The 23,950-nt window shown below is 36.5% G+C and overlaps 1 protein-coding gene across 1 annotated transcript; it reads right to left on the reverse strand.

The window, feature by feature from the left end:
• Nucleotides 1-10,872: 10,872 nt before the first annotated feature.
• On the reverse strand, nucleotides 10,873-15,230 carry LOC128021579 (sclerostin-like). The gene is made up of 2 exons (XM_052608896.1): nucleotides 14,915-15,230; nucleotides 10,873-12,786 (listed from the first exon to the last, which is right to left on the reverse strand). The coding sequence occupies exons 1-2, from the start codon at nucleotides 15,150-15,152 to the stop codon at nucleotides 12,392-12,394; spliced, it is 633 nt and encodes a 210-aa protein (XP_052464856.1). The 5' UTR covers nucleotides 15,153-15,230; the 3' UTR covers nucleotides 10,873-12,391.
• Nucleotides 15,231-23,950: the final 8,720 nt, after the last annotated feature.

Consider the following 23,950-nt stretch of genomic DNA (forward strand, 5'->3'; position numbering starts at 1 on the left):
TTCCACTTGTATTTCTCATTTACTTTTGTTTTACTATAGCATCTTGCACAATAAATTACCCTTCAAATTAAACCAATGTATGTAACCATGTCATATTTGTCATGTCATATTCATTAACTTAAGTTAGTTGTTATTAACTGAAATGGTTTTTCATTTTAGTCGATGGTTTAGTTGACAAAAAAGGTGAAATAAAAATTCTGTCTTATAAAGGTTTATTTTCATAGCCAATATTTACACTGAATTCAGACTTGATTCATGGATTTAAAAACGGTAATGTTGGAAGTTCTTTTAAAAACATCAGTGAATTGCACAGTAAGAAATGCTACAGAAACAAGCCTGTCTGGTTATCAAATACATCTCAGCATGCAATATCCAGTTACTCATCCCTGATGGCTGCGTTTTGGCAGTGTATCACAGGAAACTATATGCTATCGGCATGCAAAATAGACATCCCCGAAATTTAAATGAAAATGAGTCCAAACACTTTTGTGGATCAACAGATGATATCAATGTGTATGCATGACATACAATTGGTATTCGTTTATCTGCAACAATAACAAAAAAGCTAAAGAACTGGTCTTTATTCTTCTGATTTAGCAATGTTTGATAGCACCGGATGTGTCTCACTGTTAAAACATTGCTTTTGAAAGGCTGATCTCCACCATGGCCCATAGAGGTGCTCTGAGTGTTTAGACTGGAGGCTGTTTTTCCTCTGTCATGAAGTTCATACAGAATTCATTCTACAGTCTGGAGAATTGGGGCTTCCAGGTCTCGTCTCCAGCCAGCGTATGATTAAAAAAAAAAAAACAATTATGTATATATTTATATATATGCACAGTACATTTGTTAGAGTTAGAGTTCAGTAAACCTGAATTTCTATGAAATGAAAAAGAATGCATGACACAAATTACACGTGAAACCATCTTTATCTACAACCATGTTAGCTATATGTGATGAAAGATGACACATCTCACACTCTCCCTAACAACAATAACAATATCCCTAACAACAAAGAGAATGTTTGTGTAACTTGGCAGATGCTTAAATATGGCGTTCAGTTCAACATGACGATGACTTTGTCTGGACTGTTCTCTTTGACTTTCCTTTCATTTGTTGTGACAACTGATATAATTTGAGCACCTATTTCATTTAATCATTCTTGAATTGTGTGACACTTCCACTGTATGTAAAACCGGAGCAGCCCGGCTCTGGGGATTGTAACAGTAAAGGTCTCCAGGTTGAGTCCAAGTGTGTGAGGGAGATCAGATCAGATCAGTCCTGTGAGATAGAGGCTGCGGCAGACACAGGAGGCACCTGTGGAGGGTAATGAGGCGAGGCAAGGCAAGTGGGGGCAGGGGCAGTCAACGGCTTTTCCTTCATGCGGACTTATTGGTGTGGGCTACAATCGGCCTGTCACGAATCCTGATGGATCCCAGGACGAGGGAACCAAATGAGGCTGCCCGTCTCTCAGGCAACCTCCCCCAATGAGTTTGGCCAGATTCAGAAAGATGATTTGTGTGAACGTCAGTGTGTATCAGCGGGATTTTTCCTGTGCCGGTTGTCTCTTAGAGCATTAGCAGACCTGCTCGTTTAGAGGACTTTAGAGTGGAGAATGTGTTATTGGTGTCCTTAGTTTAACTTGGCCATCTTTTGATTATTTCATTCCATTATCTGTCTGCTATATTTGGTCATTACCTTCAGATATGATGAGTCCTATGTATTTTTAGAGCTTATTCTATCCAAGACTGTTCAGAAGTCCCAAAAACCTATAGTGAACTTTTAAGGCAGCATCTGAAATTAAATGGAACCTCATTAGTAACTGATTTGGAAAATTATAAAAATAATATATGTATGTATATGTGGGTTCGAGTCTCGGGCCGGCAATACCAACTGCTCCCAGTGTGCCGCAACATAAATGGCTGACTGCTGCTCTGGGTGTGTGTTCACGGTTTGTGTGTATTCACTGCTGTGTGTGTGCACTTTGGATGGGTTAAATGCAGAGCATGAATTCTGAGTATGGGTCACCATACTTGGCTGTATGTCACTTCATATTATTTTCTTTATAGAAATTAGTTGCTTATTGCAGGGATTATTCTTAAACGGGAGCTGTGAGAATTATCTGGAACACAGTTTTAGAATTTGGCAAATGGAAGAGGCAGTATATTTAAGTTAGCAGAGTTTCAAAACAGTGTTTGTGTCACAATCGCACCTACAACGTTTTAAAATGCTGCCTAGAGAGGACGTTCACTTGTTTTTGGAACTGAGCTTGTGATTCCAAACACAGGATGTTATGCAAGATTAATAAAATGGAGATGTTTGTTGACCTTCAAAATATTTAGGAATTATGTAATGTTGGTCATGGCGTGTGCAGTTCCACCCCGTGCTCATGCCCTCTACTTATGCGGCTGTGGAGAATGTGTCGCAGTTTTAAGGGAGTGTAAAAAGCAGCCACATCTTCTGCATATGTGTGCTTCATCCACGCTTTGGCTTTGGGGGAAAGCACCTGCTGAAAGATTACTGCTTTGTCTCAACAGCAACTGAGAGTTCACCACTATTTGGTTTAATTTATCAGGCCCAGGCAAGATGAAACAATCGTAATCACCGATCTTGGCCATTGTAAATATCAGGGACATTTCTGGACGTGTCTTTTTATGGGGAAAATGTGCTTGCCTGCAGATGTATCTTTTATGCTCAGATGATCAGGTTTTTCATTAAGTGGTAAGCGATTGCGAGATGGACGGAATTCGCTCTGACCCACACCCTTTGTTTGTTATTTGCACGTCTCTGTGGTCTAGCTGCTGTGAGGTTTATTGTGCAGATGGATGCACTGAAGCCAAGGGAACCTGCAACATGCTTCACAGATTTCAACACTTGCGTTCGCCCATAAAAGCAGAACAGCTCATTTAGAGAGGTGACCATAGGGGATGTAGGGTAGAACACTGATACTTCCCTGTTGACTCCAGCCCTAGGTCTTGCAGATCTCAGGATAATTTACATTCAGCAGTACACGTGTACTGTATGTCCAGGGTTTACCATTGCTTTGGCTTCCAGAGGACACTAATGTTTCACTGGGGCCTCAAAACGATTCTGACAGATTGAAGCATTCAAACTATTCACTTTTTGAAAGGAATGACTGATGCCAATAGGACATTTAGGAGTTTAGCTATTCAAAGAATAATAATAATGTTGCTTTTTATTATGCTTCCTTTGGAAGCTTGAAATTGCTTGAAGCTGTTTGAAGTTGTCTGTTAATATTGTGAAAATTTCATATGAAGCATTTTATGGCTGAAATGTGATGACAACCAAGGGAAAGTGAGAAAAGAAAGCAGACTTTTGACTTTAATATAAAAATAAAAAAAACTTGACAAACTGCCTCAGAGAACCCGAAAAAAAGGTCTCCCATCACTCATCTGGAGGGATTAAGACTGATTTCTCCAAGGGTCTGGTGACGATGGGAAGTTTCAAGTCAGAGCGTCATCAGAGAAAGTGAAATTCCTGGTTTATGTATTTCGGTTCAGGCTTTCCGAAGATGTTGTGTTATGAGCTTTCTAGATGTGTTTGATACCCGTCCGTCAGGGGCTGGACTGAGCTTTAGCATCACTCTGGATCTAGTGGGATTTAAAAACTGTAATTTTAGCCAGTGTCTGGTAAAGTAGTTCACAGATCATAAGGCAGGTGACCCTTAGAATGGATATGTATATCTTGAGTTCACATATGTTGACTTAACTATTATCATGTACTTAATAGATATTGAGAAAAAAAATGCATGCCATTATCTCATCAAATGTAATTTTATTTCTACATAAACATTAACATTTAATTCGTTGGCAACTAGAAAAGTATTATTGTGCAATTATAATAATCTCTCTCCCTCCTTCTCCATCTGTCTCCATCTCTTACACGCTCTCTGTCAGAAATCTCAGATGGTCTCGGATTGATAATGTGCTTTGCATATGTTTGAAGGAAAAATATTGAAAACACATAGTTAGGATGCATGTCAGGAGGACATGATGGTTTCCACCACATTTATTTTCCCTCTGGCTTGATTTGTTGAGGAATTCATAAAGAAATGTTTGGCTTATGTCCATTTTATTCACTGGAAAAAAAGGTATCATGACCCTAAAGTTTAGTTTAGTGAAAAAAAAAATGGAGATGCAACCAGAGTTATATTTTTAAGATAATGTTTTCAGTTGCATGTTAATGCAAAGAAGGCTGTCCAAGTATCTTGGAATTGCCATGGCTGATTTGAGTGGAAATTTTACATGCCAATGTACATGTTTTTCCTACACGATTCTCTTCTAAACTGTTTTTGAATATACGTCTGCTAAAATCATCTCACTGCATGTCTCCTCCATCTGAGGTTAAAATGGGCTATTCGCCCATCTATCTTTATCCCGTCTTCAAATACAAGCTTAGTTAAGGAAAAATGGAAGTAAATTCAGATATCTCAGAAGAGATCTATGAGAATCAGAACTCTGTCACACCTTTGAGTATCTTCAGGTCAGAAGCAGACAGACTCTGAAGAGACAAACTCTGGTCATGTCAATGCATATATTTATCAACTTAAAAGCATATTTCTCTGGTGACTCCTTGTGTGATCGCTTTACTTACAGGCATTCGGGAGTTTTGAATCAAAGTTTACACACCTCTGTTTGGTGCTTGAGTTTGAATGGGTATTTCCCAGAGGCTGTATGTTATCTGATAAGACTAGAAAGCTGAATTGATCACTGCATTCAAATCCCTCTAAGCTTCAGAGATCCAAAAGATATCTGCTAACCCCCTTTTGGGCTATGCACTAGGCCACACGGCTAGGAAACAATTTTTTACTTCATTTTTACTGATTGCTTTTTTTTCCCTTTCTTTCTTTTTTTAAAGGACTCAAAAGAGACTGATTAATCAGAGCACTCACAATACCAAAAGTCAAAACAGTTCCCATGTGTAATACAATCAAACAGAGGGCACATGTAACTCACAAAATGACATGTTTTTCAAAACAAACTGAAGACTGGAACAATTGTATTTCTTCAATTTTATGTCCCAGGGCTTGAGTTTTTTTTTAGATACTGATTTACTTTTATTTTATAATTGTTTATTTTTGTTAGATGAAAGTCACATTAAGACTGTGCCCTCGATGTATTTGAATGCTGCTTTTTAAAAGCTTTTTATCTATAGATTTTATTGTTTTATTGGTCCCTTGTCCCAGATATTCAGTCTTGAATTACAACAAATCATTACATGTGAAATCATAAAATCTAAAACAAAGAGTCAAATAAACATAATACATTTTAATATTCTTTGCATTAAATGTTTTCCACTACAACGAATGATTTATATTATTTTATTTAGCATTATTTTATATTTTTAAAAGGTACTGTACTTTTACTTATTACTGTATTAATCAAGGAGGCAACATACTTACTGAACATACTTGGGAATATGATGAAACATGATGAGGTAAATATACTTTTGAGCAGCATATGCTTATTATGTATTCACACAAGTCAAGCTGCAATTTTGTCAAATTTAGCAAGAAGTGGGAGAATATTATTAAGATACTAAAAATGTTATATATGATTTGGCTTTAGCTGTAATTACAATAGCTTTAGCGAGACAAATTCTCTTGTAATTCAAATAAATCTGCTGCTGGGCAAATTCAATAAAATATTGGGCATGTGAAAAGTGTGTTTTCCTGTTAAAAGTATTTTTTTTAAGTCCCAGGACCAAAAGGGTGCATGAAAGCAAAAGAACACATTTGCACAATTGTATTAAAAAAACATTTAATACAATTTAATACATTTATTAACCAGAATGTGCACCAGGAAAAATCTGCTCATTCAATAAGAATAAAATTAATCAACTTGGCAATGATGAGGTGATATCTTATATGTGATTCCCAGGTTTCTGCATTTCTTCTTAAGCTTTTTTTTTTTTTTTGGTATGTTGAAGTAGTTGAGTGGTATTTTCACAGAGACATAGTGAAAGCACCATTAGAGCTGTCAGCCCCTGTGTTGAGTGGTGAGGTAATGCTACAGAGACATATGAAAGCTCACAGCAAAAAAAATGAAACTGTTCTATCATGATCAAAACCCGCTGTGGTGCACATCTGGGTGATGAGAGGTGGGCGTGACCCGCATGGATTTTCAATGGTTGGTACCATATTTTATATCCACCAGTGAGATTGTCAACAAATGGATAGACATTATGCAGACAATCATTTTTCATATTTTCTAATCAAACACACATGTTTGGATGCAGGCAGCATGATTTTGCTCTTTCACATTTAGTCAATATCCAACAATATGCATTTCTGCAGAACACAAAAAAAGGGGTTAAAACAACATCAGACCCCCTTGAAATTCATTAAACTGCAAAAAAATATATATTCCAATCAAATCTTTATTTTTGAAAGAAAGTCATCAAAGAACAGTATTTTTCCTTTTTTTGAAAAAACTGTGCTAAATAAATTGGATAGATTTGGATAAAACTGTGTTTTGGATTAACCAGTGGTTCACTTTTGAATGCCCTTCACTGTTCACACAATATTAAATAAATATTTCAGGTATTTCTGATGTAATTATACTTTTATTTTTATTATTATAAGAAACTGGGAGTGATGATGCATTAAATTAACTAATTAACTAATGTGTTAAAACTTTTTACATTTAACTATGTGTTCTTCGGTAAAAACAGTAGTTATTGAAGGGGAAAATAATTATTCATTATTCAATATTTCAGTATACAGTAGATCTTGATTGTGTTTTTTAAGCATTTTAATTAAGCTTAGAGTTAGATTTTTATTTAAATAATTATTTTTAAATACTTTCCCTGAAAATGTGTTGCCTCCTGTTTGAGAAGCACTACTTTAAAGTCCATATTCTTCTCATTATAGGAAGCTAAAGCTATTCTGATCATAATTCTACTGAAAAACAAACTAGTGATGATTGTCACTGAGAGAATAGACGATTGCTCCATCATATTTTCCTGTCTTAGACAAAATAATAAAACTGCGCTGATTTAATTTGTTGTTGCTCTAGACATGTTGTTCCAGAATATGTCATTCAATGATCCAAACATCATGAAGACTATATGAGACTTTCCGTAAACATCCGACAATGCTTATGTTAACTAACTAAGCTGTCGAATTATCAAATGTAATCACTTCAACTTTCTGTATATTGGTAGCCATGACATCATATGTTGATGTCACACATGCATGTGGTGGCCTTTACCTGGCCTTTCTCCTTCCCCTCTGATGCAAGAGTGCATAGTGCTCACACTCTCACCATTTGGCATGTGTTTATTGGCAGAGCTGGGTTCTGTTCAAGGTGTCTGTTTGACTTGGATGGATTGTAATCTTTTAAACAAACAAACTGCAAACCAGAGCCAAGTGTCGACACCCAGCTGGCAAGGCCTGCGGTTAACACTGATACGAATGTTACCTCGCTTCCCACACAAGCACACTGCGCTCAGCCTCAACTTGGTCTGTTTCTACAAGAAACTTCCAGGTTTTTTGCTATATTGGTGACAATTGAGTCAATTTAGTACATTTCTTTTGGTTAGTATTGTAAATGTTTATTGACTATTTGGTTTCCTTTCCCGCTGCATATCTCTGGCTGACATCAGATGCTGCCACTTGGTTGGGACGGTCATGGCTCATCGAACGCTACTGACCCATGATGCTACCATCCACCCCAGGACACATCCGTTCTTCCCCCCAACCGAATTTCCCACTGAGCCATCCTTCATGGATCATTGATAGGTGGCCCTTTTCCACTCTTAGTCCCAGGGTTCGCTCTTTGAATCCAGTGAGCAGTGGACACTTAAAAGCGTTTTTGATGGGGGTGTGATGGAGGACATGCTGAGTGGCTCCAGTCTCTCCTTTCTGCCCTGACCCTGGCCTTTCCCTCAAACGCCCCCACCGCCACCAGATCCCGCTCTCTGTCCTCTCTAGCACGTCCTATTTTCCCAGGTCTATGCCAAGCGCTGCTCTGCTTTGGATTTGTTAGAAGCTGTTAGTTCTTATGATATTGGAGTGGCTGATGGAGAACAAACATCCGTGTCCAAATGCATCCGTCATAGCCCACATGTGTTTGACTTTGGAAATTAAACTCTTCTCTGGAGTGCCTTGAATTGAGTTTAAGGCCGTCTGACTAGTGCATTAAACACTTTGAATTAAAGTAATCCCCAGTAATGTGTACAATAGTATGCATTGTATCCATGCCCTTTTATTTTGATATGCTTTATATAATATTCTTTTTTCCTGTCCTTTGTTTCCTTTTGCCCTTTGTTTTATTCTTTCCAGTTGTGTTTTGTTGATGTATCTAATTATTGTCACTTATTATGTCCTTGAGTCTTTAACTCCCCCTGTTTTGTTTTTCTTTGTTTGGGATTTTCCTGTACGGATACAAAAGTGAAAATGAACCAATTTTGCATTTTCATAGACTACCATCATTTTTTGTGATAGTAGGATTTATTTATTGTTTATTTGTTTCAAGAGTAAAGACAGTGTTACAAAAGATTTAGATTTCAAATAAATGCTGTTTAAATGCTGTTCTAGTCATCAAAAATATAAAAAATAAAATAAAACATATAATAATAATAATAATTAATAATAACATTTCACGGTTTCCATAAATGTATTAAGCAGCACAACTGTTTCCAACATTGATAATAATAAGAAATGTTTCTTAAGCAACAAATCTGATTATTCGAATGATTTCTGACTGGAGTAATGGCTGCTGAAAATTCAGATTTGCAATCACAGGGGATTTTTTTTTTTTTTTAAATACATTTAAATGGAAAAGTTATTTTAAACTGTAATACTATTTCACAATTTTACTGTTTTTACTGTATTCTATGCTGCCTCGATGAGCATAAGAGACTTTAAAAAACATTGACATATCTCACAGACCCCAAAGTCATGAACAGCTGTATATACAGTAATCTTACACATTTCATCTTTATATAATTTAACCCCCTCATTTACACATAATCTCATTAATTCATGTTTATTTTCAGATTGTAGATTTAGAATCCCTGGGTTTTAGTGTGGCCTCAGACTTCTGGGACGCAGTGTACGTTGGGGAATCTTTGTTTCTTGTTTCATGCATTTGGGCTCCTGACAAACTTCTGTTCCTTTTGTATAACATTACGCTCAGAAAATATACTGCACCCACCCTTGGAAAAACTTGAACACTGACAACAATAGTTAGGCCATTATACAAGTCTAGAAGGAAACTTAAGATTTAAACAATTGTGAGAATGTGACCTTTACTTTTTTTGATTGAGCCAAAACTTACAACATAATCCCAGCTAACAGAGCAATCATCACAGAAAAATATATCACTGAGGTATTTTTGGCAATAACAGAAACCATCTACTCTAACATAATATGTAAATCAGCTGATCAGATGTTTTATTGACTTACATTTGGATGAAGATCAGTGCCTTCATTAATGACTGTCTGTAGACTAATGCTTTGTCAGCATGAACTTATTTAGGTACTATGCAACCTCAAAAGAACTACTTTTTGAATTTCATTCGATAGTACACAGCTTCAGTTCAGTGAGATTTTAATCACCATCATGTGTTGGAAGTCCACAGAGTACCACTAAGAAAAGGTCAGCCTGTGTGCTTTGAGCCACTGGAAGGTAAAGACGTCATCGAGCTATGACTTCAACAATCAATGTCTTCAATACATTATAGTCAAAGTCAAGTGGCTAAAAGTGTTAACTTATATGACACTTTTAAAGCCACCCCATCTTCCTAACCCTCCTATTGTCCTAAATAACTGCGCCCACCTGGTCTTTGATCAAAAAAGGACAAAAGTATGATTAAGAATCCATTTTAAACAACTTTTTATTACATTCAGAAAATCATACCCAGCTATTGCCTGATCTATCCGACAAGGTCTCTGGAGGAGTCAAGCGTCTGAGCAGCGCTGTGGCGTCTGAGATACTGTGGAGCAGGCACAAAAGTGTTAAACACACACTGAGGAGTGAGTTTCAGCTGACCTCTCTCACACACTCCTGCTTTCCCTGTGGCTGTGGAGGTCCGTGCCAGGTCCCTGTCGAGTAACGACTGCAAACAGCGGCCGTAACTCAGGTCAGATGCTTTGTCAGCATCAATTTATTCAGGAACTACTCAAGTGACACTTTCAAGCACTTGTTCTTAAATTACTTGAAAATGCTTCTACCTGCCAGCTACTTTTGAGCGAAAGCATGGCATGTCAAGTGGCCATGAATTTGGGACGATTATATTAGAATTGCATTAAAATATGTTCATAATAGATGTTGTATAGAAATACAAGAAATAAAAAGCATTTAATTTAGAATGTTAGAAATCTTTCCCCAGTGTTTCATCTGTTAGTCACAATAAAAGAAACACTTCTAACATATAAAAAAAAAAGCAAATTTGTTGGTTTTACAGCATAATGACTACATGTAGTTTGTGTACTTAGCAGCCTGGACCCAGTTAGACTAATAAAGAGAATTTCATCATGAGGAAGCACTTAAGTGTGAAACAAAAACAAGTCCGCCAATACACATTTCCTTGTCAATCTATGGCTCAGACTCTGCAAGCTTAAACAAACAAACAGATGAATGGAAGCCTGTGGGTTGAGTTCACTACACCGGATGAAAAGAGCTATTTCTGTTGTGACTGTACTGTTCCTGTCTGACGAGGGGATTCTTTCCTGTTCTCACCTTTTGTAAAGGCGTCTTAGACATTCTAAAGGGCTACAAAGCCTCTACTTCCTAATTGTGGAATATTGTTTACAGGGGGCTCATTGAGGGACGGATTTAGCGTGCAGGCTCAGTCCGAGAGGAGAAAGGATCTGTCAAAGGATTCTGACAAGAATGATAACAAACACACTTCTTTTCACATATATTTGTTGCTTAACTTTATTCATGTACTCTTTTTCCATTATGAAATTCACTATAATTACATATATAGTACAATAATGGCTATTATTTTCTACAAGAGATTGCATAAATAATTTAAATGATGAAATAGAAAAAAATAAATACGCAATTCATTCTTTGTAACAGTCTTTTGGTCGGACAGAGTGTTTATCCATTCGTTGGAGAAGGATAGCACTCAATGAGGCCACACAGGTACAGTATGTACAAGTTTCTATTCATGGCAAGTCTGCTTACATTACAAAAATACCTTCCTGTTGCTATTTCAAAACACACAATTGAAAAATAAGCAAATATTGTCAGCTATGTTTTTCACAAGCAGAACATGATGAACAATTGGCATTTTCTTATCTTATTATCCTGCGTGAAATCAACTTCCAGACCACAATTTCAAAGTTTGGTTCATGGATTTGTCTCTCCTTTTCAAGTCACAAGATAAGAAGGGGGACATCTTCGCTAAAGACTTCAGTAATAGAAATAGGTAACCTGCTAGTGATTGCAGATAGCTGAATATCTCCAAATGGTTTCCATTGAAGGAGGGTGCAGAAAGGTTCTTTGCCCGCGAGGAATTGCTGCAGATTCTTGCACACATGTGGGCCTCTTTTTCGGGTGTTCTAACAAACAGGAACTGACCACGTTTAGAGGAAATAGCTTTTTATGACTCAAATCCTAAACACAGGAATGGAACTATTTGGTAATTAGGACAAGTCACAGGAATATCGTTTGCGGTTCTTGACCTCCAGGGACTTGGACCGCGGAGGGCTGACACAACTTTTCTAACTCTCCATAACTGCCAGTTCCGATCAGTTTCATGTGGAAATGTGAAGTTGCAGAAACTCACATGGTGATTGGCTCGGCTCCCCAGCCCGTCAAAAGGACTCGTGGGCTGGTAAAATTGACCAAAGGTTAAGAATTCTGGGCCTTAGTGATCTGTCAACAGCGGTGTGTCTTTTGGGCCCGACACGGCTGGACGGTCAAATCACACGCTGCTCCCAGTCCCAAAAGAGGAGGACAAATCTGGTACGTAAACATTCACATGAGCGCTTGGTGGATCGGTTGAGTGCTCATTGAGTTTCCCCGTAGTTAGCTTACCCTTTCAATGAACTTCAAACTTGAAATGAACTGCTTGGGCAAGAATATACAGTATGGAGTTATTCCTCCTTCCTCAAAACTTCATGAACTATCACATTCCCTGAACTAATCTCACATAACAGCATACATCTTTTACCCAAGTGTCCATTAGTCCACTGGCATCCTGTGATTAAACTGGGACTTTTTTGGCTCAAGAGCACATACAAACAGTGGGACATCTGAAATACACTGGAAACTTGTTGGCAAGCTTTCTTAAAAGCTAATGTGTTTTTCCTTCCCTTCTAGTTGAGGATTGCAGTTTCTGAAATATGTGTGCATATGTGTATAGTTGTATTTGTATGTGTGCAGGAGAGAGTTTCTGTATCAGTGTATGTTTCCCCTCAGTATGAATTGCTGTTGACTGATGGCACTTTGCTACGGTGTTTCTTATTGCGTCGGGGCTTCTTGGAGGACAACTCCTTGACGTCCGATTGGTTGTGATGGCGAGTGTAGCGTTTGCACTTGCAAGACGTGACTACTCGGATTTTGTATGTCCGGTTGGGTCCGTTAGGACACTGGAGCTGTATCCGCTGGGTGCGGGAGTGCGCGGGAATGCAGCGATAATCGGATGAACTGCTTCTCCACCATTTTCCCCTTAGAATTGAGTTTGGCATAAGGTGAGCTGGAAGGCATTGACCAGAACACACTAGTTCCTTCACAGGTTTGACACTGCGACAAGATCCATCTGTAATGTAGCGGGTAGAACGCAGCTCCCGGCAGCTTAGTTCAGAGGCTCCTAGGAAAGAGAAGACAACCAAAACAGAGTTAAATGTTTACGAAATGATTTAGGGAAACATCTTAAATAAAACACAGCTATCAAAGCTGGTAATTATTATAGCCTGTATGAAATACTGGATTTTGGACTATTCTCAGCTACGATAAGCAAAACAGATTTTATTTTCATGTTTTGTTAGTCACACAGGCATTTAAGTTAATTTTCTAAAGCTGACTTTGTTGATTTTTGTTGATTTTCCCAGAAAAATCTGTTGTGTGTCCAGCTAGCAAGGAAATGAATGATCAAATTTTTTAATATCTGTAGAATACGTTTATTTATTTATTTTCTGGTTTGGATTTGGCTAACAATTTGTAGTAGATGTGCTTTTGACTGATGGTGAAATTGATGAGAATACCAAAAAATTTGAAACCCACAGACGCTAAACAACATACCAGACTGTTCTGTACAGAAAGGACTGATTGCTTGCAAACAGGATCAAAAGACTTCGGACTCTCTGGGTTAGAGTTAACTTTTTAATATAAGATTTTAGATTTTAACGTAAGCTCCCTAAAACTTCTCATAAAACACACTGACAAGGATATGTGAGATGAAACTGGGATTGGAAAGATCTGTCTCATTCTGCAGCTCCCCTCATGGAGAAGAACAAAGGATTTATGTGTGTGATGAGTTCAGGTTCAGCCTCCCTTGATTCTCAGAAAACCTGATCTGATGTTTTATGAGGAGCAGGACGAGAGCCAGAGGAAGATGAGCATATCTCAACATGACCCCACACTGACCACCAGAGAGACTACACCACACGTCACCCCTTCAAGAGCAGCACATGAGAGTGTGATATCTTTCTCCACCCCTTAATGAGGGAATATAACATACATGCTTTGTCTGGATAACTGTTTCCTTATGCTTAAACACAACAAGACTTTAGGGGTGGTCACTGACATAATTAGATATCCAGAATTATCTTGCATCTCTGGTTGACATTACGAATTGCTCAATCCTTAATCATTTTTATTGTTTATTGTTATTGCCATAATTTCATTACTCTGCTCATGGAGGTTGTTATTATTTTTGGAAGTAATCTGTGTATTTATATAGCAAAAAAAAATTAGACAATTAATCAAACACCTCCCCAGATTTTGCATTTGCCTTTTCTTTTCATTGTTTCTTTTTTTTTTGAGTCTTGATTTGTGCTCTGGAAACAAGCTCTAAGAGATTTTTTTATCAATTTTGACATTAACATGCACGATCACACACACAGTGTATATTGTTAGAACTAGTGTAGGTTTGAATTCACAGTAGTTTTACTTTTCACAGGTGGGAGTCATTCTCTATCGTGGCAATGCCCTGAAGAAATTACCCCATAGAATAACTTCTCACATTTTCAACTGTGCTGAAACCATACTGTTGCAATTAGGTGGTTATAGAAAGGCAAACCTTGTCTAATTATTTAAAATTGGGGATTCAGTAACAAAAAAGGGTTATTGAAGTTAATGCATCACTTGTGCTGGTGAAAAGGTGGAACGGCATGCATTCTTTCAGAACTATTATAGAGCTTTTATTTTGAAGCTGCCACATCTGTTTAGAGCCAATATAGGAATATCAAGTTTTGTAGAAGTAAATGGTGTAGCCTGCATATACACCTGACACTATAAAATACAAGGTAAATTTTCAAAGTCACTGGTTGGGAAAAATTACATTATTAAATATTATTGGAGCAAATATTATTACATATAGTTGCTGTTTAGTTACCCCATGAACTTTTCAACTGCTAAACCATTTTAGATAACATATCTATCTAGCGGAAATTGTCTAATTACATTTGACACTAATTTCTTTTTTTAGTTTTAGACATATTAAAACACACAGTACCCAAATTTTGTTAACTTGCAATAATGCAAAACTAAAAGACACATAGGCCTATTCCTTGAAAGTGTTGAAATATATTTTATAGTTTTAGTATTTTACTTTAATTAAAACAAGCTGTACTACTTTTATAAAACATCTTATCACTAATGTAAAATGTACTTAAGTTTGCTTAAAAAAAATTATTTCCATCATATTCTTTCAATGTGTTGATGTTGATGATAGAGCTCAATGCTATTAATTCAAGATTCGTTTTCTTTTTACTTACTATAAGTACGGGAGTTGCTTGATGACCTTCTTCCTCCGTTCTTAGCTCGGTTCAATGTGTTGTTGTCAGAAAGCTGTATCTGCTCCTCGGGTCTATTCGTGTCCTCCGTGTACTCGGGTATAATTTCTGTCGCATCATTTTTTAAAGCTCTCCATCCGTGCGCTGCTGTGAAACATCCCAGTAGCAGCAACAGCAACAGCCGCGCGCCGCAGTGCACGAGCGCTAGAGACACCTGCATACTGAAACAGAGCACGAGACGTTCAGCGGGCAAACTCTGACCGGGTTTCCTCTCCTCGTGAGAGGCTTGCCTTTTTAAAGTATCACAGGTTTCGCAAAAAACGGTTAATTTAGCGCAAGTGGGAGGGATTTAGGCAGAGCCGCTCATTCAGAAACTGATAGGGAGGAAGGGGCACACGCAGAAGTCTAAGGTCAACTTTGAGAGAGAAAAGTAATCTATTTTTCACCAGAAATGAGACAGCAAGTCTTTACTGCTGTTTCATACTGTCTCGTTTTCTATTGTCTTTACTAATAGATCAAATCTCAACCAGACAGAAGTTTGGACACTTATCATTGTTTTCAGTCATTTTTCTATAGCCTTCTTTATTATTATTTATTTATTAGCCTATTATTATTATTATTATTATTATTATTATTATTATTTTAGTAACTGTGCAAACTTTAAAATGACTTGACTTGAATGTAAATGGAAGTTTTTAAACAAGGAAATCGCGCGAACTTAACTTGTGTTTGTTTTAGCCTATTTGGCGACCGTTGAAATTCATGTGCTGTGACTGACTTGTAATAAGTTTAATCAGTGCTGAAACGTTTGGAAATATTTTATATATTTGTTTGAAATATTTTTGTTTTGGCTTTCTTTTACTTCTTTTTACGTGCAAATATATAAGGGACACATTTGCAGTCTGGCAGTATAAATTAAAGATGAATATGAATAAGCAGTGTGACGCGAACTAGATGCAGATGCTTAATGGCACATAACTATCTGACATTAAATGCATCGCTTTGTACGAACACTGCCCTCTTGAGGGAGCCCAAACAAACAAACACCTTGACATGATATTATTTCTGGGATACTGCTTCGCCCTGTCGATAAGCTAAGCAAAAGATAGAAAATATCTCAGTTTGCATTACACTGGTTAAACAACAATTTTTAATGCTACTCTGTTACATTGTGTCCGCCAGTAGTTCAAGCTTAGAAACCATTTTGGCAAAGAGGAAAAAAAAGAGGATAGATGGAATACTTCTGAGATCTATTGTGACTCTTCTTTTCATCCTGTCATCATGAAGATCACAATGTCCACCACAGGCCTAGTCTGATTGTAGCCTATGTCCTTTCCCTGTCATTCACTGGCTGTTTTTATATCTCTTTGGGTTTGTGCAGAGAAAACACAGTCTCCAGACATAAATATACTATAAGTAATATGTTGTAAACTGAGCCATTCGGCACCAAAACATCAGTGATTTCTTCATCCAAATGCATAAGTTACACTATTTTAAGCTGTCCTGGGGACTGAATGTCACATTTAGAAATACAGTTCTTGCAAATATTATTATAAATGAAGCATCTGTGCAATGTTACAGAAGAAAAAAAATGTATGGATCATTTTTTATCCATGATTTATAAAGTACAGCTCCCCTGCAGCTCATGAACATATAATCTTACAGTAATACTTCACTTCTCAATCCACCGAGTCATTTGCATTTGTCATGATTAGCTGTTGAAAACAACAGTCTGGAAATTTAATGGAAATGGAAGCACATTAGATGTTTAAATAAGCCATGACTAGCTGAATCATACTAAAAGCACTTCCAAGTCTAAATCATGTTTTTAAAGAGTTCATTTGAGTTTAAGAGCAGCAGAAACCTCAGCTGTGGTTTCACAGTGTGTCTAGGCAAACCTTTCTGACCACTGGGTCCATGTGTTAACTGCTCTGTAACCACTCGATGTGTGCTGCTACAAGTGCATTCATAAACACTGATCACCTAGCACATTATTCAGTCCATTTATGCATTGATGGTTCCTACAACTTAGGCACACAGGCTGGCAGTGTAGCTGCAGCTAGCATGCTGAAAGAAAAAATATTGGGAATCAAGAAAGACTATAACTTAAGTAGTTATGAAAGAATCTTATTGAGAAATATTGTGCGTCATTGTTCTCTGATTCACTTTGTTACAATCCAGATTGCTAGTTTTCCATAATAATTGTTTTATTCAATCAAATCTGGTCCAGGACTTCTGGAAGTGAGATTTTTCAAAACAACTTGCAATCTTGAAATTCTCTGATGATTTGGCTGCTGAAAAGGTTTGTGGAAAATGTACCCTCAGGCCTTGCAAGATGTGCTCGACTCTGAGCAGATGAGTCCATCGTTAAGGCATTTTAAATTTAAACCATTAAATACAAGTCCTCTATCCATAATATCGCTTCCACCAGTAAAAGAAAAAAAGTCCATCCCCTGTTTTTCTCTCACAGCAGAACTGGTATAAACTGTTTTCACTTCTAAATGTACTTGATGGGTGTATATTTCTCTCCCGGTTCTCTCCAGATGAGACCTTTTTCCATATAATGGAAGTTAAAACATCTTAATGATATATTTAAATACAGATTTATTTCTGTTCACAAGACATTTATTGATTGATTGCTGTTGTGTAGATTACTTGTGGATTATTGTGATGTTTTCATCAGCTGTTTAGACTCTCATTCTGATGGCACCCATTCACTGCAGAGTTACCACTGGTGAGCAAGTGATGTAATGCTACATTTCTCCAAATTAATTCTAATGAATTAAAAAAATTGCATATCCTTTGGATCTTGGATACCCTGAGGGTGAAAAAAATTCAGCAAAATTAAAATTTTAATGTAAAGTTATGTTTTTTTTAAAAAATGACAATCATGCTGTGCTCAGGATACACTAGCCCCATTCAGAAGATATATATTTTTTATTGAGATTGATTAAATGTAACAGCATTGTACTTGTAATGTAAATAGAGAGTGTAAAAAGTCACTTATTTCACAAGATGTTAAAATTTTTGAACGTTGTAATCTTTGACAGAAAATATAAATATGTGTATCAGTAATTCATGTGATATTTGCAACTGCTTGCAAGAGCCTAAAGCCATTTTCATAGTAAATGAATCACTCATTCATTGGGTGTTAATTTTCAGAGTGAAAGTTTCTCTGAATGTATATGTGGAAACTGAAAGCAGATTTTTAATTGCAGAAACACACAATGATGATGTGCTTTTCCGGTGGAGTGAAATTTTTCCCAAAATGCTTGAGAAAGGTGCATTAATTAGCCATTTAAGTATAAAAAGGCTCAGCTGCTGGGCATGCAGGAATTTATTTGGGTTCTAAGAGAAGGAGGGGGAAAAAGGAAGTAATTTCAAGAGCATGTTTCAAAAAGCTCCTCAAGTTTGCTTTTTTATAGGATCAATAAAACCAAATAATAAGCATGTGAAAATAATCTTGCTCTCTGGCATCTAATCCAATAAACACTTATTATAAGCAGGACTAATAAACAAGGTCATGCCACTGGCTGTCATGTGAAGGTAGCTGATGACAGAGTAGCAGGAAAGATATTCCAACTGGCCACCCACACTGAAGAAACTGTGCTGAGAAAATAAACTTGCTTTGAGAAGGGACAGGTTTCAGACACCTCACAGTAGTGTGGACTTTCCTTCCGTCTGTTTTTGTCAATGCTGTTGATCTGTCATGAATTGCCAAAGACAAAAGACGTGTATGTAAATCCTTCTTTGTGCTGATATATTGTTATAACCTTCTTCGGTTCGGTTTCCTGTAAGTCAGAGGTCACTCTAAAAGGTCATTTTTGTTGTCAGCCAACCAAGCTATTTATTTATGCACAAATTGTGTATTCAAAAGTGTTATTTTGAAGACAAAACACATGCCATGAATCTATTTTAGTCTTACTCTGTTTAGAGCTTATTGGGTTTAATGCTATTTATTACATTTCTGGTTGATTTTTGCAACTTTGGATTTCTGGCACCCATATTGAGACTTCAGTGTCTTCCAAAACTAGCAAATGGATTGATACTTGACCTTGCATATATAAGGGTCAACTGAAGCCTGTCCTTCATTAACTCATGTTTCTCTTTTGTATCTTTGCTCTAGCTGGATTTGTGCATCAATAACACAGCCGAAGATCCCTTTTCATGTGGTTTTTGTGTCTGTGGCTAATTAGTGATCATTACGGTTGATCTCCCTCAATAATGAAGTTTTGCTTTAGATGTGTCTTATTTGTTGTTCTACACAACTAGCAACAAGTGCCGTGTGCATATTTTAACTTAAATCCAACAATGCCTTTGGAAAAATAGCTTTCTTCCCATTTGCTTCCAAATCAAACACTCCCACCTCATCAGCGATCTGACTTGGACCCGTAGGAGCCGTACAGCCATATTCTGCTGTTTTTTACATGACAGTTCTTTAATAAATATCAGATGCACTTGGCAAGGCCCGCAGGAACGACACAACAGCAGAGTACAGGAAGATGAAACGAGCAACACCACTGCGGGCACAAGTGCTTGGAAGAGGATCTGAAGCCCATCCATTCCAAGAATGTTCTCTCCCATATTTCCCAATAATTAGTGCTGTTCCACAGATGTTCCACTTTTTTTCCTTACGTTTTCATTATGGGAGCACGCAGTGAAATGGGACAAAAAAAGTTTAAAGGGGGAAACATCATATGCTTTTCATTTAAGCCAATCATTAGTAAAGATGACAAAGAAAAGGGGGATATCATCCACAAGATTGATATTAATAATAATTTTAATATAGCCATTAATAATGAGATTTTTAAAAGATCAAATAAAATTCAATTAAAAGATTTTACTAAAATTGACTGCCAAATTATCTGTCCAGAATTTGGTCTAGCCCAATTTTAAATGACTTCATTATTACAAAATCTGTCAGGAAATGTTTCAAAAAACGTAAAACAGTTATAACAACATATTTACACAGAAATATTAGGCATAACCCTCACAAATTTGTTCACCCAACAATTATAATTCGGTTATCTTTTATTCCTCCTCGGATCATCTAAATTCATTTGTTTCGAGAATGAGCGTTTGTGTAGACCTATATTAAAAGAAAATAAATACATTGCACAGTTAAAATAATTATTTATTCATTTTATTTCAATTTAAATTTGATATATAATAATTTACTTAAATATTACATTTTGAAAACGTGAAGACATTTATATTAATTGGCAATTATAAAAAGTATCTATTTATTTTATTATAATTTCATTTAAGTATGTTTAAATATAAAATGCTCTCTCTCTCTCTCTCTCTCTCTCTCTCTCTCTATATATATATATATATATATATATATATGCGTTTCTCCTTCGGGTCCGGTTCTATGGTCCTGCATGGTTTGTGAGTGTGACAGAAAGGAGCCACTGGACAGCACTCTCAAAGGACCCCACAGCTGGGCTCGGGTAATTGCAGTGTGCACAGGGTCATGGAGAGAGTGCAGCCCTAGTGTCTGACCAATTGATTTGAGTGTTTTCACTTATCCTTGTGGATACATGAAGTCTGAGCTGGTCATCCCCAGTGCCAGGTGTGCCGAACAAATCCTAAAGGACCAGGCATATGCTAAAGGACCTGTGACAGATGGTTGGATATGAGTATGTATATGTGTCAAAAGAAAGAATTGTGTTAGAGTGTGGGTCATGGTACAAGGAGCACAGGACACAAGAGGGAGACAGATTTATGGAAGCATTTGTCTCCATCTGTTGGAAACAGACTATAAACTCTTACCATAAAGCATCTTTCAGATATGTTTCTAATTTATGAATAAACATAGTGCATAAATAATGTACCTACAGTAATTCCAAAAATACATAAATATTCACACACACCTTAACCCTGTACTCATATTTTATAATGATCTCTTCAGATATATAACATACAGTAAAACATGATGCCATGCACATTAAATCTAGCTGCGGATGTAGTGAAGTCATTCATTTGCTCACTCTTTGTGGATTTGCTGAGGCAAGTCAAATGTTGCAGTAATGTCTGTACACAGCTGAACATTACCCTACTTATCTATTACCTAACAGGAGTAATTAGGGGCTGTTCTGAGCACTTTTTTAAGTGCCCCATTCTGTTGTAATCTAAGACCACAGAGGCCCACAGACATGGACTGCTTGCAACACACATGAAGAACTAATAGGGTATTGTCATGCAAACTACCATTTTACACGAGAAATGAATCTTTCTCATGCCCTAGGAGGAAATTTAAAAAAGTCATTTATTATAGCATTGAGCAATATGTTTAATATGAATCTTGCTTTGGAGTTTCGAGAGACAACACAAGAATAAAGAAAAGAAAAGCAAGGTTGTTAACAAGGTTGAGAATACTTTTTGATATTACAAGCATACTGTATATATGTGTGAGTGTGTGTGTGTGTGTGTGTGTGTGTATTACAGCACACACAACTGTATCACCCTAACTTTTCACCCTTATATTCACCCTATTTTATATTCATTTATAATTTGAATTTTATGGGTCTAACAATGCATTCTCCCAGTTAAAACTCACTAAACTATTTAAATAAAAGACGTAAAAAAAGCATGTTTTCATTTTTGCCATTTATTGTCTGACATCATAAAACAAAAGAACATTTTCCAATGTAAGAAAAATAACTGATTTAATCAAGTGCACTTCAACAAAGTGTAGAAGCGGTACACCTTGCTTTGTGAAGTGAAGACATGAATCAAAAATATATAATCCATCTTCAAGATAAGGCTTTAAGGTGGGATGTTTAGACAGCCTGTCTCATGTGAATGCATTCATTTGACCTCCATTTCAAGCATCCTTTCCTGATTAAGTCAGATTAAAATGAAATCATAATTCTGTCGTTTAGTCCCATCAAGCAACTCCCGAACTCAAAATGCAAAACATAATTTGAGAGTGTGAATATTTGTGCCAAACCCTCCTGCCAAATTTGCAACTGCTGAGGTTTCCATGTCCTTCACAACAAACAAGTGGTCAATCATTTACAATATCACATTACAGCAACAACACAAAGCATACAGCAGTAAGAGACGGCACATAGACGATATAGAGTTACGTGTAGTCAGCGGCATTTGAGCAAGTGAGTGTGCACACATGAATGCAACTATGTGCTTGTACACATGTTATGGACAAAACAAACTTGCACAGACAATACTTTGCACTGATGCCCAAAAATACACGTGCATCAAAAAATGCATCACTTTAGACACCTTAGTTTGTGTCCAGTCTTGGGTAGTGTTTCCTCAACATCTTTGTTATTAAAATAAAAACAAAAATATCACACATAAATACAAAATGACCAAGCAGCATTGTGATTAACTGGTATATATACTATTGACATCATTAAGCTATATAATGGTACAACCATTTTCATTTAATCTTCCTTGTATAATTACATTGTTTACAATTTCTTTACACTGTGTAACATACAATCCATACATATGAATAAAAGGCAATACATTGCAGGACATTTTGTGCAAATCACATGGGTATCAACAGCAGATGGCAGTGTTTCTCTTTCCATAGATCCAGATCAGGGGCCGTTTCACTAAGGAGGTTCAACCAACTCTGAGTTTAAACTTGAACTCGAGTTGACTTACCCTGAGATGGGAAACTGAGTTTTCGGTTACAGCACAGCTGAAATTAGTTGGTTTAATCAACTCTACACTGGCTGACTCTGAGTTAAGCGCATGCACCCCAACTATAAAAAGCGTTATCAATGCTTGTATTACGATTCACCATGGCAACAGCTCCTGCCAAAAAGCCGTCTGCATACTCAGACTCAATAAAAATATAATTCTTCTCAGTGTTATAATATCACAGGTGAAAACTGGCAGAATTTTAGATTAATGAATAGCTAATCATTTTATGGTATCTCATGGGCAAAATATATATATATATATATATATATATATATATATATATATATATATATATATAATATCAATAATAATATTTTAAGTGCATTTTTCTTATTTTACAAATGATCTGCCAATAGAGTAAGAAAAATACGGCAGTGGCTTTTTACACTAAGTGGAATTAACATACTTTCTTAGCCGATAGATCATATTAACAGTAGACTAAGTGCAAGTAGCTCTAGATGCTATTTACATAAAAAAAATGTACAGTGAAAATCATGATATATTATTTTTACCATGTAAAAGTAGCAATTCTTTGCAACAGGCTAAGTGTAAATAGTTATTGGATGCTAGTTATACTTTATACTGGCAGATACATACTAGGCCCATTTGCACCTCAGTATTGTTATACATTACCAGGATTCAATAATAACAGATTGTAAATTATTATATTTAGTACAATTATAAATAGTTGCATCATTATTAAACACTCGTTAGGCACTTTATTTCCACTTTTAGAACATTTTTTTTACTGAAAATAAATTCTAATGTGACGTGAAGTGAGAAGAACGAGGTCAGCAAAAGCCTGACTCTAACCCAATCAATCACGTTACAAACTAGTTTTCCGTGCCCAAAACATTACTGCCTACACCACTGAAGCCGTTATTCACGTGTGTCGTATTCAACCTTATGTGTCGAGGAAGGGCAGGCTACAGTAGATTTGCTCTTAGTAATAGACACTCAGAATAATATTGTTTCCATTTTCATTAAGATTATTTTTATTACCACACTGGCATATAATTTTACTTAAGTAAAATGCACTTAATTTAGATCCCCCCCCAGGAAACAAGACTAAGTATCTTGTATAATTTTCTTATATAGAGAATCATTCTTTATTTTATTTTATTTTTTATATATTTGTACTTGGGGGGGTGGGGTTGGGGTAAGAAAAAAAAACACTTAGTAAGAAGAGCATGTTTCCAGCGTGCATCAATTAATGGTTTAAAAACGGGGAGTAGATCGAAAGAATCTCTGGGTTTACCAAAGAAAACCTGCTCCTGATCAGGTTAAGTTCATAGAGTAAGTTACCATGGTAACTGACTCTGAGTATAAGTTAACTCT

The sequence above is a fragment of the Carassius gibelio genome, chromosome A10 (assembly GCF_023724105.1).
Source record: "Carassius gibelio isolate Cgi1373 ecotype wild population from Czech Republic chromosome A10, carGib1.2-hapl.c, whole genome shotgun sequence".
Taxonomy (NCBI): domain Eukaryota; kingdom Metazoa; phylum Chordata; class Actinopteri; order Cypriniformes; family Cyprinidae; genus Carassius; species Carassius gibelio.